Source organism: Pleuronectes platessa, chromosome 9, assembly GCF_947347685.1.
Source record: "Pleuronectes platessa chromosome 9, fPlePla1.1, whole genome shotgun sequence".
Classification (NCBI taxonomy): Eukaryota; Metazoa; Chordata; class Actinopteri; order Pleuronectiformes; family Pleuronectidae; genus Pleuronectes; species Pleuronectes platessa.
In genome coordinates, this window is record NC_070634.1 from 10,792,795 (window position 1) to 10,809,115 (window position 16,321).

Here is a 16,321-nt window from a genome sequence, read left to right on the forward strand (position 1 = left end):
AGTGGTCAGACTAGAAATGGAAATTCTGCATCTGCAATCTGCACATTCACACGTAGATTCAGTTTATAGAGATTAGGTAAATACCACAGATAGAAGCCCTCCCAGGCTTAAGTTGGATCACGAGGCTTTAAGATATATCAGTTTGTGTGTAAATAAGACTTAATTACATATCATTTAAAAATGTAGCATCACTTCAGGTATAACATCACTATAGCAACTCAAAGTGAAGTGCAAAGTTAGCTTTCATCATGATCCGTTGCAGCTTCTTTCAGCTTGTTACCAGCGCTCTGTCTGAGCCACGCTTTGACGTACAGTAGCTCTGTCCTTTCATGTTCCAGCTATTTCTTGATGCCCTGAGAGTCGAGCTGTGTTCTCAGCCTCCATGGATACAAGAGCAGGGAGCTAGAAGTGCCGCTGCTTCAAAACACCTTTCACTGTAAAGTACATGTGTCAGGGAGCGTGGTTTCACACGAGGCACGGCTCCTGCTCCTTCTCCAAACTGTCACTCCTCTCCCATATTCTGTCTCGTCTTAAACAGCGGTTCGCTCCGGCAGACGTGGAGAACATTTCTGTTGGCTCTCTGTGAACCACATGCCCTTATTGAACCCAACACACACACACTGACATGGTCTGTGGGTCTTTTCAGCAACATTTCACAAGTTAACCAAGTGTCTAAACTTTCAGAGTCGGTTTAAATCTGCACCTGAACTTCAGTAATATATTATACTGTGTGTACTGAAATATACATATTTAATGTGATTTATTTGGGCAGATACTGAGTATTAATGGGACAATAAATTGACCGTGGATATGAATGTGTGTGTAAATGGTTATTTGTCTCCTGGATGTCAGTCCTGTGATGAGCTGGCCACATGTCCAGGGTATACCACACCTCTCACCCAATACTCTCTTACAGAATAATACAGATAATGGATGGATTGGATGATTATTAATGAACTTCTATTAAGAGTAGAAGCAAAAAAGTATAACCCCCATGTTTAGACTGACATCTGACTTTTCAATGAAATATGGCATAGGAGCCCCTTGACCCGTTGTGGCCATGGACCTGTGCTAATGCTACCACTTCCACCCTTCAGCCAGCCGAGATGCTTCAGTCCAATCATCAAGTACATGAGATTTAAATATAGGGTAACGTTATATTTTATCAATGCAATTCCATCTCATAAGCTTCTCTTGTTACCTCGTGAAATAGATTCTCACATGAAATCTTAAGATTATATAGTGGGTCAGTAATAAATACTCAAGAGACAACATGATGTACTCGTTTTGTTTTTTATTTATTACCTAAAAAAGAAAAATGTTCTATCACAAGTCACACTGAAATGTATTGCTTAAGAAAAAAAAATATATTCATATATTTTTTCTTTTTTTTGCTTTCATTTTTTTTCTTCTTTTTTTCTCTTTTTCAGAAACGTATTGTTGATTCCATTATATTCCACCAAAAACAAAAGAAAGTTGTTTTTTTAACGGACATCAGCTGCTGCCTCGTCCTCAACAAACCTTCTCCCCCACTTTTTTTAAAAAATGCACAAAGAAATACATAATTCACAGTTACCATTTTGGTTTCATAAATTAATACAGTCACACATGTGCTACACCGGTCTAGAGCTAGAACATTGTAAATTGTATTCTTGAATCCTGTTATTTTCAATAGTTGGCTACAAGAAATAACAGGCAACTTAAATGACGTGATCAGGATTTCCGCCAACGTACTGTTTTTTTACCCTCTCTGTAATGCTTCTGTCATCTTTTCGTTTTGTTTCGTCTTTTTGAGTTTCACACAGAAGTGAGGCACACACAGAGTATAGTTCATACATATACAAAAAGAAAAAGAAAAAAAGAATTAAATAAAATTTGTGTGGGGCAGGTCGTCCTTTTAAATCGTGTTGTATCCAAGGAAACAGCAAGTGCATGTAAGTCTGGAGTCCTCACAGGACTTGTCTTATTCTGAATTAGGGCTAATTCCTGCCATCTGAGTACTGTGGCGTAAACTTCCTCAGCTGGTATGAGATTTGTGTACTTCTGCAGCTTGTCGGTGGGAGGACTGACTCAAGAGGGGGTGTGAGGTTTGGACGACGCAAAACAAGCATGGCAACACAATGAAGAAGTGGGACAAGGACAGTATTTGAGCAACAACACCAAGTTTTTTCTCGGAATAGCATTCGATTTACTCAAACAAGCTGTACCCCTAAAATTCTATGACTCTCGTGGCTGCGAATACTACAGTCGTGTGTACCAACCAATGAAAACAAGCTTAAATCTGACACTGACACTGCAAGGGCAACAATTTTAAGGCACAGAAGCCTTGACATAATAGAGACTCCACCAGCTAAAAGCACTAAACAACAGATGCCCAGTGTCCTCAGTGACAACAAAACAAAAAAAAATGGCGCCTTGATGACAACAAGATCCGACAATGATACACAGAGAAAGATACAAAATAAAAACATTCCCGCCCCCATTGTCCCCAAATGTCTCATTTTTTTAGTGAAAGGTAAGGCCACTTAAAAAAAAGATGAGGTTCACCGAAAAGGTAATCTCTCACTGCAATCTGTGGGAGTGCAATTGTGGTATAGGGTGGTCGCTCGATCAGACAGACGGATAAAAGAGACAGATGCCAGACGGATGCTTCTCTCCAGTAGGTTCGACGGACAGTACAGGTTAATCTGCCGGGCTGTTGGTTCCCTGTGAAAATACTTCCACGCCATCCTTGGCTTGGCGTTCAGGCCAGGAGGAGGAGGGGAGGTGGCGCAACGGTTCGTGGGGCTATCTGGATCCTTGAGAGCCACTGGGGGTAAAACTCAGCGTTCAGGGAGTAGAGAGAGAGCGAGAGAGTCTGTTGCTCTTTGCTCATCAGCTTCAGTGTCACACAACAGGAATGTTCAGTGCTGAGCAAGAAGTCCACACTTCACCTTCATCTGTTTTGTTTTTTTCGTCGTTAATACTTTAGCAGGGCACTGTCGCTCTAACATTGAGAAATATAAAGTTACAAAAAAACCTAACCAACAAAAGCTGCATTGTTTATTATCTTCACAAACTCATGCATGTTGTTAACCTTCATTTCCACAGCACCAGTTTCTTTTTTTTTCTGCCATCAATAGAAAAAAACATCTGTTTTAATTTCACACTTCTGCATGCAAAGAAAAGTCACGTTTACCTCCCGCTTGTATTATTGTTGTTATCATTATTTTTTTTTCATTTCAAGTCCCCGTGTGTAGCAGCAAAACTGTAAAAGGCCTAACCTGATATGTCAATGGATGTACTGGTGGAGGCACTAGATAATGATGCTGGATACAGATCCCACCTCTTCTCGCTCTATGCCAATAAAAAAATAGCCACTATCGAATCGAACGTGCCTAAACGACTCAGAATTTGGAGTTTGATCCTGTTATGATATCAAGTTGTGACGCCCGCACTCACTGCAGCTGTTCTTTGTCATTTTGAGAAACTATGGGGTCACCTGGGAGACGACAACCCAGACAAAAACATGGGATATTTCTAAATCAAATTACAATAAAGTCAAAAAGACACAGGCACACACACACACACCCTCATAAACCTTTGCCAATTGTCACATTTATATACACAAACTAATACAAAACCCTCAACAGGTCCATTCAGGTCTGTGAGACATGAGGCGGGCTGGATGAAAGTTGTCTCTCCATATCTTTTTGTTGCGTCTAGAAGACTATAAATCATGAATGCGCTAATGGATGATTGAATGGATTATTTGTCGGTAGTCTAGCGACTGGACTAAAGCCACAGAGGGCTGCCGTTTTTTGAAAACAGCAGATAGGAAGTGAAATAAAAATAGATTTTTTTATCCATATACATTTTAAAGATTTAAAAATCCTCTAAAGCACTTTCTGTTAATCTTAATTCATTTTATTTATTCATTAATCATCCCTATCGATACCATATGTCACTGAGGTTGATATCAATACTTCCATATTCTTTTCTTTTTTTTTTATTCTATGTCAGGCCCCACCTCCTCCCCTCCTTGCACACTTTGACCGGCTGTTAAAAATCAAGGAAATCAACAACCACTCTCAACTGTTATATGAAAACCTGAATGCTTTGTGAACAATGCTACATATTTTTTGTTTATAAAATATAATAGTATGTTTTCAAAATGGAAAAGGAAAACAAAAAGAAGTGTAACCACCCCATAACAGGTAAAAACTGGACTCTGGTTGGTGAGTTTTTGAAATCGATAAGAATGCCCGTCGGAATAATCCATAGTTTGGCAGTTCTGCCTTTCTTTCGATTAGGAAACACTGAGGCCTCTGGTGCTCCTGTTCTCTTAATAAGTCCAGTGTGGATCTCTTCATTACTGTTCAGAGTGTTCTTTAAAAAAAACTTTGAACAAGAAAATCTGAAAATACCACCACCACCACCACCACCCACTGAATTCTGCTATGCTCAAGTTCAGGTAAGGTCTCTGTGATCAAACCATAGAAAAGTCTTATACACTGTTGAGTCCGGTTGTCGCCTGTCCAAATCCAAGCACGGCAAGAAAGTACTGTTGCTGCTGTTGCTGTATTTTCCACAAGGTCAACTGTGAAGGACAGGATGGGATTAAAGTCTGCAGGGAGGGAGCCCCTTTTTTATCGTGTGAGAGAAGCCAGTCACATGGACAACCTTGATTTTAGCTTTGCACAGATCTCTGTCATTCTCCCGCCAATCCAGTCCCTCAAAATATATCTTTATGTAAATCCCAAGCAAGGCTTTGCACATCTTTGAATCTGCCCCTCCCCTCCAGGGTGAGGGGATCAGACGGTTCAGGCCATGACGAACTCAGACTTCAAATCAGCCTTGACGTCTGGTTTCCACACCGAGTCGTCAAAGTCCAGGTCCATGGAGCCCTCGCTGGATATGCTGCTGTTGCTGTTGCTGCGCCCGGCCTTGCGGTTGGGCAGCCACTGATAAGGGGCGCGCTGGTCCCTCCTGGCCTTCCTGCGCAGACGCTTCTGCTGCATCAACACTTGCAGGCGCTCCACCTTGCAGCGGGTTGCACGGTTCTCTGTCTGACGCACACGGTCACCTGGAGAGAGGGAGGGGAGAGCGAGACAGTCAGGCATTTGTTTGCACGTGGAGTGGTTTACTCATAGGTTACCAGAATTTACACTAATCGGTTAGAGAAGGATGTCAATGTGTGTGGCTGTGTGTGTGTGTGTGTTTAGAAGGCAGCAGATAAAGCAACACAGCCTTGACGCTTGGCTAAGAAACACTGGGATCATTCCCTTGACACATGCACACGCACACACACACACAATGCAACACTGGAATCTGGTACTTAACCTCCCCCACTGAGTATCATTAGCCCCCCTCAGTGCCATTTCATCCCCTTATCACTGAGTGGGGAGACCTTCGTCAACCTGAATCTCCTTGAGAACCACTAGCAAGGCCAAAACACACACAAACACAGGCCAGAGACGACACTCTCCGATAGCAATCCTGTGGTACGTGCACATATAATTGCAGATGACATGCCTCGGTGACTGGGTGTGCTACTAAGTGCATAGCTGTTGATGTGCCTATAGGAGAATCAGGTCTCGTGGGAGAGGCCTCGCATTGCACTGCGAATCCTTCTCCAACAACGACTGAGTCGAGCTTAATTCCATTTATACATATATTCGGGAGCTTGGAAGGAAGGAAAAGCAACCGCAATCTATTAGCAAGCTCCATTAGTATCTGTCTCGGAATTAAATAATTAAATAATGGGCTAGAATGTCAATAATCTGAAGCACGGCGGCCATCTCTGCCTCTGCTGCACAGCAAAACGCGCACGCACACACACACACACTCAAATCCTGAATACGAGTACATCATGTATTCACACAAAAATGCATGCACAGTGTGTACACTCACGCACACGTACACACAAATACACGCGTAGGCACTCACAGGTGCATGCACGCACACACACTCACCGACATCAGCAACAACCGCAGTAGCTTTTAACTTGGATCGATGGCAAATTAAAAAGACCTATTGATTAAACCTTAGCTCTAGTGCAGCCATCCATCTCGGGCCCAGGACAACGCTATTGGCTTTCGATAGAAAATGCAAGCGAATGGAAATTGTAAGCGGGGAGAGAGACAGGGAGAGATTGTTTTTTTTTTCCCCACCTCCTCCACCAATCGCACACACGGAGGACCCTCCTCCTCCCCTCAGCTAGCCCCCACCCCAGTGTCTCCCCATGGACAGCTATAGGTGGGGCAGTATGAAAAGAAGGGGAAGCAGGATAGAAGAGGAGGGGGTGGCAGCGGTGTGGGTGAAGGAATTCCTCCCCCAGGGGCAACTGGGGAGGGGGGGGTAGTGGAGGAAAGGATAGAGGTGGAGGGTAAAGGTTCAGCTGGAGGTGGCAGTTTTCCGCATCGATCCTGCCTCCCTACCCACTCCCCACCTCATCGGAATGAATTGCGGAACCTGTGTGGGCTTAATTTACTTCTTTCCCTCATTTGCTTATCGGATCAACGAGCTTGGAGCCTTTCTCTCCCACTATAAATATTCACCACTGTTTGGCAGTGCATACTAAGGAACTGAGCTGCAGTCATGAAGCAGCCATTCTGCTTCTCGACAACTTTTGATGTTAAACAACTCTTAATGTGACTCTCAGCCTCATGGATAGATTGGGGTTATTCCACTTCCTGGCTAAATTATCTGTCCTGGTACAAGGGTGTGTGTGTGTATGTGTGTGTGTGTGTGTTAGGGCAGCATGTCATCTCAGAGAACAAGGGGTTTAACCAGAGGGGGGGTTTTCATGCATTAGAGCGATTGTTCCACTGCCTCAGCTCCATGTGACATCCACATACACACCGTGAGGCTTTGTTCCCCCTCCGTTCCTCCCTTCTCCCCCTCATTCCCCTGCCTTGACACACCAACAGCCAAACTGCCCCTCGGCTGTGTCGAAAAATGGCCGTGCACAATGAAACGGCACAACGCCAACACTTGCCTACAAACTAAATCTGTTAGGTTTGGTACAGTTTGTCTTTGGAGAGTCTCAGTTTAAAGTCTGTCTTTATCTGATCAACAACTTTACTGTGACGACACGGCAAAATATGTAAGAACAAACACACACACCATAAAGGGCAGTTTGGCGGGGCTGTAGGAGGTCTTGGCCTTTGGCTTGGCAAGAGCTCAGGGAATGTGCTTGGAGCTTAACCAAATGTGTGTGTGTGTGTGTGTGTTGGGGGCCATTCATCAGCATCACTACCGGAGCCCTGGGCGACTGGGCCGGACACAGCTGGCCGCAGGGATCTCCAGACTATGTTTATGACAGTAGGGCTATTATTAGGGCTGGCGAAGAAGGACAGACTATACACACAGCCTGCACGCACAATACCCACACACACAGAGATACACACAGGCTGGCCCAGAGCCTGGCTGCAAACAGTAAGGTTTGACGTGAGCAAAATAACCTTGGAGGACCCAGAACTATGGGTTCCTTGGGTAAGGGACATTGGGGAATGAATGAGAGTAGGAGGAGGGGAGAGAGGGGGGGGGAGATAGAGAGAGACCATGCACATGTACAATCCTGCTTGACACAGAAAAGAGACGGTTGATTAAGCAACAGCAGATCTTTTCTTAGAAATGCACGAATATCAAAAAGAAGTCAGCTCAAGGGCACAGAGAGGAAGGAAATGCCAATCTCCTCTTCCTCCTCTTTCCTCTTTTAACCGCTCTTTTGCCTGCCAGTCACATCAACACTCAATCCCGATCTGCACTCCACACTCCACACTCTCCTTCTCTGAAGACCCTGACACAGGCTCTGTACATACATTGCACACTGCAGCGAGAGCTGGGGAAAAACAGATATGAGGCAGGGAGAAAGAAGGGGTGATCTATGAATAATTGATGCGTCAGTCAGTTTTCCTTGCCTTTGCGCCCAGCCCAGCAACGCAGCAAGGACTGAGATAGGGAGTGAACAGGGAGGAAGGGTCGGAGCGGTTGGGAGTGGGTGTATGGAGGCGGAGGGGGAGCAGCGGAGGATGGAGGTAGAGAAAAAGGGAGGAGGGCCGCAGCGTGCAGGACGCAGGGGGAGATTAAAGGAGCTTCTCCTTTTATTGATTGTATAAAGATTGGCCTTCATTTGCAGTTGTCTTACTGCTGTTGTTTGTTTGTTTGCCTTGATAAGTCTTGTGATCTTGCAGAGAGAACATTGTGTTTGCCCAGCATCAGGGGGAACCGGGGGATGGAGGGAGCGGTGACAGAGAGAGAGATAGAAAGAGAGGAGATTAGGAGAAAAGAAGATCACTGTCTGTTCTTTCTGAAGCCTCTGTCACCATTTAATGTCTAAATACTATAATAACTACTGTGATATTCAAAATTAAATCATGATAGTTAATATAAATGCCTGGCTATCATGAGTCAAGAGTTTAGATCGAGTCAGTAAACCACAAGAAAATGTGTTGGTACAGTTTAACAAATATCGTAGTAAAGTGCATATACCTCTGCCAAGACCCTTACATTGAATGAAGCATCACACACAGTTATCCAGTTCCCGGATTCCCCACCTGGTCCAGATCCACGCCAAATTGTAATGGGTTCTTCCCCGACACACACCACATCCTTACATCAAGTTTTTTGGTAATGCACCCAGTGGTTTTTGCCTAATCCTGTTCACAAATATACCAACAAACAAATGGACGGGTGAAAACATGACCTACTTGTTGGAGGTAAATAGAGCCTCACTTTACTCTATTCCAAGTGCCAACAGGTGTACAGGTTCAGTATTTACTGATAACATCTTTTTAATTGTACTTATTACCTTTACACAAGAGGGAACAACTATTACTTTCACTGACGGGACTACTATAGAAAATCTAACTCCATTAACAAAAACCAAACCCTTCATATCCACCTGACACACTAAAGATGAGCATTAAGAGACCAGTGGCTTAGTATTCAGAGGTAGACGGCACCGTGAGGAAGCACCCTGAAGTGTAGTCTGTCTAAAAATATGAGAAACCTGAACTATGGGGGGGAGAAGAGAAACACTCTCCCATCTAACCTTAAAATAATAAACCATCTCAGATGCAAACTAAAGCAACCAATCAAATCCTGGCTAATATGAGCATTTGACAGCACCGTGAAAGGGCATTGACTGCCCCGCAGGGACACAAGCTCCTCAATGACTTTTAGACTTCATTTGCATTCTCTCTCTCTCTCTCTCTCTCTCTCTCTCTCTCTCTCTCCTTCTCTCTCTCTCTCTCTCTCCCTCCTTCTCTCGCTCTCCTTGTCGACAATGAAAGGGCATCTGATGTGCTTTGGAGGCTTTGCTAGATAGCTACGCGCTGAGCTGCGTCACAGGGGCATTTGCCGAATTACTGGTGAACGTGCGTAACGAGAGCCTATAACTAAGCCTATACCTGTCGATAAAGTGCATTGCTGTGGTCAAGCGGGCTTGGGGAGGTTAGGTTATCCTGCTCTGTGCCTCCCTCTCTCCCGGTCTCCCCTCGCCTTCCCTCCTCCTATGGCTTCGCCCAGTCCGAGCCAGCACAACGCTAACATGACCTGACAAATCGAAAGGGGACAGGAGGGGTGAATGAAGGGATGCGGAAGGGAAACAAGAAAGGAAGGGGGTGCTGGAGAAGCTTTCAGCACTAACTTTGTCCCTGCTTTGCCCCTCTCTCTCTCTCAGTGCGTGCCTGTGTTGAACCAAGGCAGCTGCAGTGGGAGTGGAACTAAAAAGGCAGCCCTATAATCCCACAGCCCCCCCCTCATCTGCCCCACAATGGCTCAGCCTGGTGCCCTGTATGTAGCCCCTGTCCCTGGCCCCTGCACAATGGGTTTGACTGGGCAGGGGGCAAGTTGGCTGGAGGGGGGGGGGGGGCGGGTGCCGGGGAGGTCCATCCTACTCAGTAAAGGAATTTAGCTAACAATCAGCCTGCCAGGCGCCCTAAAGCCCTCCTGTTCAAATCCAACACGAGTCCTCAGCTGACAAATCCTCACACTCAGCAATACCGCAAAGCCATGAAACCAAACTAGTCACCCAAGCCTTTAACAAGGCCTTCATGGAGAGACAGTGTGAGTGTGTGTTCAAGCTTTTTATTTACGCCTGTCTTCTCCCTCTCGCACATGAACTTGCAGTGGAAAGGGTAAAGGCTCTCCGGAGACAGCCAAGCTATGTGACATTTTCAAGCGGCTGCCTCAACCTGATTTTAACTGCGCGCACACACACACACACACACACGCGCACACACACACACACACACACAAACACATATATATTTATGTTCGGGTAAATGGGGGACCGGGTTATTCCTGTAGCTGAATAAAGGCAGGTTTGTGTGAAGCAGAGTTAAGCTGCGGTGTTAAGTCCAGTAAGTCTTCCATCAGGTGCCGGCTGATAAGACTGCCTCAGACCGCTTAGTCATCGGCTTCCTTAGTACACCATGTGGAACAGGATACCGATAGGCACGAAGCCTCTGTCGGCACCAACACAGCGGCACATTCCTTGTCTCAGTGAGCTGAACTGTGGTTGGCTGGGGAGGTTACTCATTCACATCACTTTCTGGAAGCGGAGGAAGTTGGACAGGAGCGTTGAAGTTGAAAGAAAGAAGCATTAAACAGGCTATTCTTTCACCCATACTTTTTTTTCTCTGTCCTTGGTTAGTCAGTCAGCAGTTAATAGATGGATGGACAGGATACAAACACTCCTATGATGAATGGAGGCTTAGTGTTTGTGATTTTAACCGCCTCCCTGTTCCGCGTCCTCCACCTCCTCCTCTCACTGCCCTCTACTTCACAAAGCAAATTCTTTTGAGAGCTGCATTTCGAAATAAATCTATCTATTTAAAGGCCAAATGAGCACAGACAATGTATTGATGCACAACACAGACGTGGAAAGAGAGAGGGGAGTTGGGGGGCGGGGGGGTAAAGGTGGAAGAGAGAGACAGAGATGGATTTTACAGACAAAGCTGTTTTTGGACAGCAAATGGGGGAAACAGCAGTGTGGGCTGCTGAGTGCAGACGAAGAGGGATGACAGTTATGGGAGAAGAGGGGAAGGGGGTGGTGTATGGAGGGCGGGAGAGTGAAGGAATAGAAGGTCTTCCCTGAGTTAGGAAAATCACCCTGTGTTATTCCAACTGTTCACTGAACACTTATAAGGGCGACACAGAGGACCACTGGACAAGCCTGTTCAATCTGTGCTCAGTTTCTACAGCTGAAGGTCACAGGCCCTGTTCAGGCCTGGTATTAACACAGCTCCAGGTTTGTGAGCTCCCACCTGGTAATTAAAATGCGTCCTGAATGTGTCTCCTGTGACCACACATGATTGGGTGACCTTGCTCTGTATGCAAATAATCACGACAGTCACTTGTGTTCCTGAAGACCGAATAATGTTGTCTTTACAAAGTCTGAGTTTACGGCTGTGTCCGATGGACATTGTTTTTGCGAAGACAGTGTTTGATGCAAGCGAGCCAGAGGTAGAGAGGAGTCAGGAGTGGTTGAATGAATCTGAATGACGCTGTGCTGTGAAGAAAGTTTTAACAATTTTTTTACCAATTTAAGGAAAGTATCTGTCAGATTGATTGTGAAACTGTAGCAGGTCAGAGACGCCAGCGGAGTGGGCGGTCTTTGAGGCCAAGATTGGATTTGAGAGCGAAAAGGACGTGGCCACATACGTACCAGACACCCTTTACTTAGCGTTGGCCACTGCTGATCGGATCACTCAGGACGGATGTTAAGACCAAGTCTGAACAGGGTCATTGAGCAGTTGACAAAGCCCACGTATGACAATAGAAATGTATGCTCTCGCTTTCCTCAAACAAAAGCAAACATTAAACATCTATTTCTGTTTTCCAGGACCCTCCCTGCACTACTATTCAACAAAACGTACGAGCTAGCTCACCAAAGAGTGGCTCAATTTCCTCAACAGGAGATAAGGAGACAGCAGAGGACAATGCTGTTTCTCTCAGCACCGCCACTCTAACCTTACAACATGGACTGAATGATATCACTTCTGGACATCTGTCTGACACTCCACATCCTGTGTATCTGCAAAGGAAAATGAGGTTTTAAAACACCCAGGCCCTAAGTCCCTAAACGGTATCATCTGAGCTCCAGCGCTGCCCTGCACGGCCCAGCCCTTGGGCACTGGAATGTCAGGGTTTGTACGGCCACAACGAGCCACAGCCCATACACATCCAAGCTGCAGTCCTTCTTTAAGAGGTAGGTTAAACCACCCGGGGCCTAATCTAATCTAAACATGGCCCAGCCCAGGCTTGACGCACAAAAACAAAGACAACACCACTGCATGACAAGTGAAGCCTGACTGAACAGGTCTAAAGTAGCTTGCATTGCATTACTATGGAGACCCCCCCACCCCTTTCTCCTCCTCTTCCTCCCGTATCTTCCTCTTCTCCTCTGCCTTAAAACCCAGGATAGAAAAACTGTAAGCACGACTGTTTTTGTTCTATAATCTGACTCTTCTATTCTTGCTTTGTCAGAATTTTAAAGATGAAAATAAGTGCTTCAGCGAGACAGTGATCCAAAGAATAGAAAACCAAGAATAGAAACTAAAAGACAAAGATCACTATGAATTCTTTAGTAGATTGTAATGGAAGAGCAGAGCTTGGTAAAACAACAAATTCCAGACTGCAGTCATTTCACACACACAAAATTCTCCAAAGCTGCGGCAACTGAAGAACATCTGTGCCACAGGACTTTCAAGGGACGCACAATGTCTTAATGTGTGTATGTGAGTGTGTTTGTGTTCAGGCATGCTTGCATGAGCAGAGGGAGCGCGGAGGAGAGCCACTCACCAGGGGGTTTGCACATGCGGATCTGGCTCTGGCACTGCACCAGCGGATGAAGAGTCGGCGGAGGGACGATGGGGCTGACAGCAGGCACAGAGGTAGCTTTGGCAGAGAGGCCCGTCACGCTAGCAACTGGAGGTGAGGGAGGTGGGGAGGGGGAGGGGGACGGGGACGTGGGTGTGCCACACTGGGTCTGGTACCGAAGCTGGGTTAGGGAGGGTGGCATGCCCTGGTAATGGCGTGTTGCGCTCAAGAGGTCGTTGAGGATCTGCAGGATGGTACCAATATCTCGTCTCGGACGCCCATTGCTGTCCTGGCAGTTAGGGTGCAAAGTGCCTGAGGGAGAGAGTGACAAAGATTGTAACAATGGCACACAGTTACTCATAAATGACGTCTTCCAGGTGGATCTCACCCTGCGAATGGTTATTTCTGAGAGCAGTGATAAATCTTAATGGCAGCTCAGTGTCGCCCTTACCTGAAAAGGTCCCTGAGAAGACTCCCGGAGCGTGGTTGACAAAGCTCTCAATGATGGCGCCAGGTTTACGGGAGCGTGTCGAGGGACTGGTGCCATTTGTAGGGCTGTTGGTGCTGCAGTTATCCTGGAGGGGGAAATAATACACATGAGGCGGGTAGGCAAGAAAAGAAGTTTTAAATCTATCTTGTGGAATGTGGAAAATGTATCAGCATATACATCAAATGGCATGCAGACGAAGCATGTGAGCTATGTCAGCTGTGACATCTCGAAATCAAGTAAGGTTTATCCTGAGGACACCTTTATGAGTTCTGTAAGTTACCTGCACTTAAGGGTGTAGTAACTACTATTTGCACTTTGTAAGTAACATATGCAGTAAAGGCTGGGGTCATTAGAAAACACAGGAGGATGGAAACCTGAGTTTTCTAGCAACTAATGGCCCAGAAGCCCCTGGTTATCGTGTTACCCCAAATCTGAGAACTGACCAAACTTGGCAGCCTTGCTACTTCACCTTAGCTTAACTTGGATCACATAACTGACATCTGAAAGTGAAATGGAAACCCATGCAACTGTGTCTTGAGTTTGTAAGTATTATGGTTGTGAAAAGCCTGGTGATAAGTAGCCATTTCTCTTGTTCTGCAAACTACACTGGCCCATCTCTCTGGTTTCCTTGTTGTGAACCATCTCTCCCACATAGTCCGCTGACATCTGGTTCTTATTCTCTTACCATAGGCTGCAGCTTTGTGAGGTAGACCAAGTATAAGGAGCGAATGTGGTCGGTGGAGATGAGTAAGTGTGTTTGTTCATGTGTGTGCAGCTGCTCTTCTTGTTAACCAAAGTTAAACAAATGGCTATAAAGATTAATGATAAATGACTGAAAATGGCAAGGTTAATGATCAGTCCCAACGTGAAAAGCCAGCTCACTGATTCATTCAGACTTCATTCTCTCTGCCTTTTTTTCTCATCCTCTTTACTCCGCCTCTCGTAATCCCATATATTTCACTGAGAAGGATGAGGTCATATGAATGTCATGGCCTCCTGGCTAATCGTGTGTGTTTGCCTGTTTGTATGTATTTGGGAAGCAGACTGCACTCTGGTGATGACTAATGACACTGTGCACTATGGAAGCACACACCCACCCACACAGTGACACACAACACGTGCAAATCTTCCCTAGATCTGACTTAACAACTGCTTCACCCTCATGCTGTTGGGATATCCATCTCATCTAATCAATGTAATGGAGGAAGATTTAGTTTTTCCATTTTTCATTCACCAGAGGATTAAGATGGTTTTGTATATTGGTTAGCTCAGTAAGTTTCGCTTAAGTTAGCTCTGACTTATGACACACATGTAACAGTGGAGCACACAAAAACATAAATAATATGAATACATATTTTCCGAGCTCACCTCAGGGCAGAGGACCGGGGCTACAGGGCTGGCCTGGCCGATGTCATGGCTGGGTTGGCTTGGAGTAGGCTGTTGGTAGTGGTGATGGTGGTGATGGTTATGAGCTGGTGAGCGGAAAAGACCTCCAGGGTTGTGCGTCGGGCGAGGGGAGTGGGGCGGAGGAGGAGGAGTAGGAGGGCTACAATGAGCCGAGGAGGGCGTCTGGTGGTACATGGGAGGGAGCGGCTGGTGGTGCGTCGAGGGCAGGGGGAAAGAAGCAGAGGCCGGGGAAGATGGAGAGGAAGGTACCGGGTGAGGCTGGGACAAGTGGGGGCTGGGCTGGCTATGTGGATGATGGGGAAGGTTGTGGGAATGCGGGTGAGGGTGGGGGACACGGGGCTGTCCTGTGGGCTGTCCCGCTGCCGTCTCTGTGCTGCCGCGGGTGATGAGGTGTCTGTGCTGGAGTTGGGGGCCGCCAGACTGCTGCGCCGCCAGCTGCAGCTGGACGAACATCATGTGATCACCTACACGCAACGCGAGAGTGAGGGGGGAGCGGCCGGACAGGAAGTCACTGACCTGCATGGAGAGAAAAAAGAAAGGTTGAGTTATTAATAGGACTTAACAGAAAAATCACAAGTCTGTCGCGGTAGGTCCACCACAGGCTTGGTATTTGTCCCTATCATCTTGAGGCCAAGTTTGTATTGAAAGCCAAAACCTTTTAAAAAAAGAGAGAGACTGTCCCAAGTACATTGATTACTTTGTAAATGAACCAATGGACAGAAGTTAAAATTCACATTCACCAAAGTGCTTTGAGCGTGCCCTCTCATGGAGACTCGGACACACCACATTAGCCCGTCGTGCAATCAATCACTTTTCTGTAACATTAGCCTATTTACATCTGCTGCGGGGAGCGGTTGATGAGGAGACCCATTGGAAAACACAGGCACAAATACAGCCCACTCTCTCTCGCCTCCCTCAGTCCGTTCTTAGTCAGCAGTGTCATTTAGCGCAGAGACAAAGGCCACCCTTCTGTCTGGCCCGGGGCCTGAAAAATCAGTCCCACGTCCAGGAAATACACCCCGCCCGCCTCTCATACACAGAATGGCCGATTGTCCAGAGGTCTGCAGCGGAACTGGAAGAGCTGCCCATTTTTGGAGCTCTGGCAATGGGTGACAGGGGGCCAAGTGTGGAGGCCTCCACTGATCCATCCATGGCCCGGATGAACACACAGAAATACACACAGGATAGCGAAGTTGTCACGACTTGGCTGGAGGATTCATGCTAAACAACAAAAGTTCTTTTGTCCCCCCACTCCTGCAAGCCTGGCTCTCTAGCTGTGTACTGCTACTCATTGCATTAGTCTGTGCGCTTGAGTGTGTGTCTGTTTTTGTACGTGAATTTTCTTGTGAGAGCCAACAGAGGGTCAGTAAGTTTCTTTGGGCCATGAAGACTCAGCAGTAATGACATCTCAGGTTTTCCCGAAATAGAAGCAAACAGAAACAAACAGCACTGGCAAATACAAAGTGACACTTCTGTCCAAAAAGGTTTCAACAACCCTGACTGCCTGTGTGCTTTCAGTCCCCAGAGAGGCAGAGAAGGAGGGAGACGGAGAGGGGGGGGGGGACAGGAATGGAGAAGGAGCACTGAGAGGCTGCAGAAGAGGAAGAGGGAGCA

At 46.4% G+C, this 16,321-nt stretch overlaps 1 protein-coding gene across 1 annotated transcript in view; it reads right to left on the reverse strand.

Moving 5' to 3' along the window:
• Positions 1-1,277: 1,277 nt before the first annotated feature.
• The window catches only part of midn (midnolin), a 34,424-nt gene continuing 19,380 nt past the window's right edge, over positions 1,278-16,321 (reverse strand). The window contains exons 6-9 of the mRNA XM_053429821.1: positions 14,669-15,223; positions 13,262-13,385; positions 12,793-13,122; positions 1,278-5,065 (exon numbers count right to left, since the gene is read on the reverse strand). Of these exons, the coding sequence (XP_053285796.1) occupies positions 4,803-5,065; positions 12,793-13,122; positions 13,262-13,385; positions 14,669-15,223 (1,272 nt within the window). The 3' untranslated portion in view covers positions 1,278-4,802. The remainder of the gene's footprint in view (positions 5,066-12,792; positions 13,123-13,261; positions 13,386-14,668; positions 15,224-16,321) is intronic.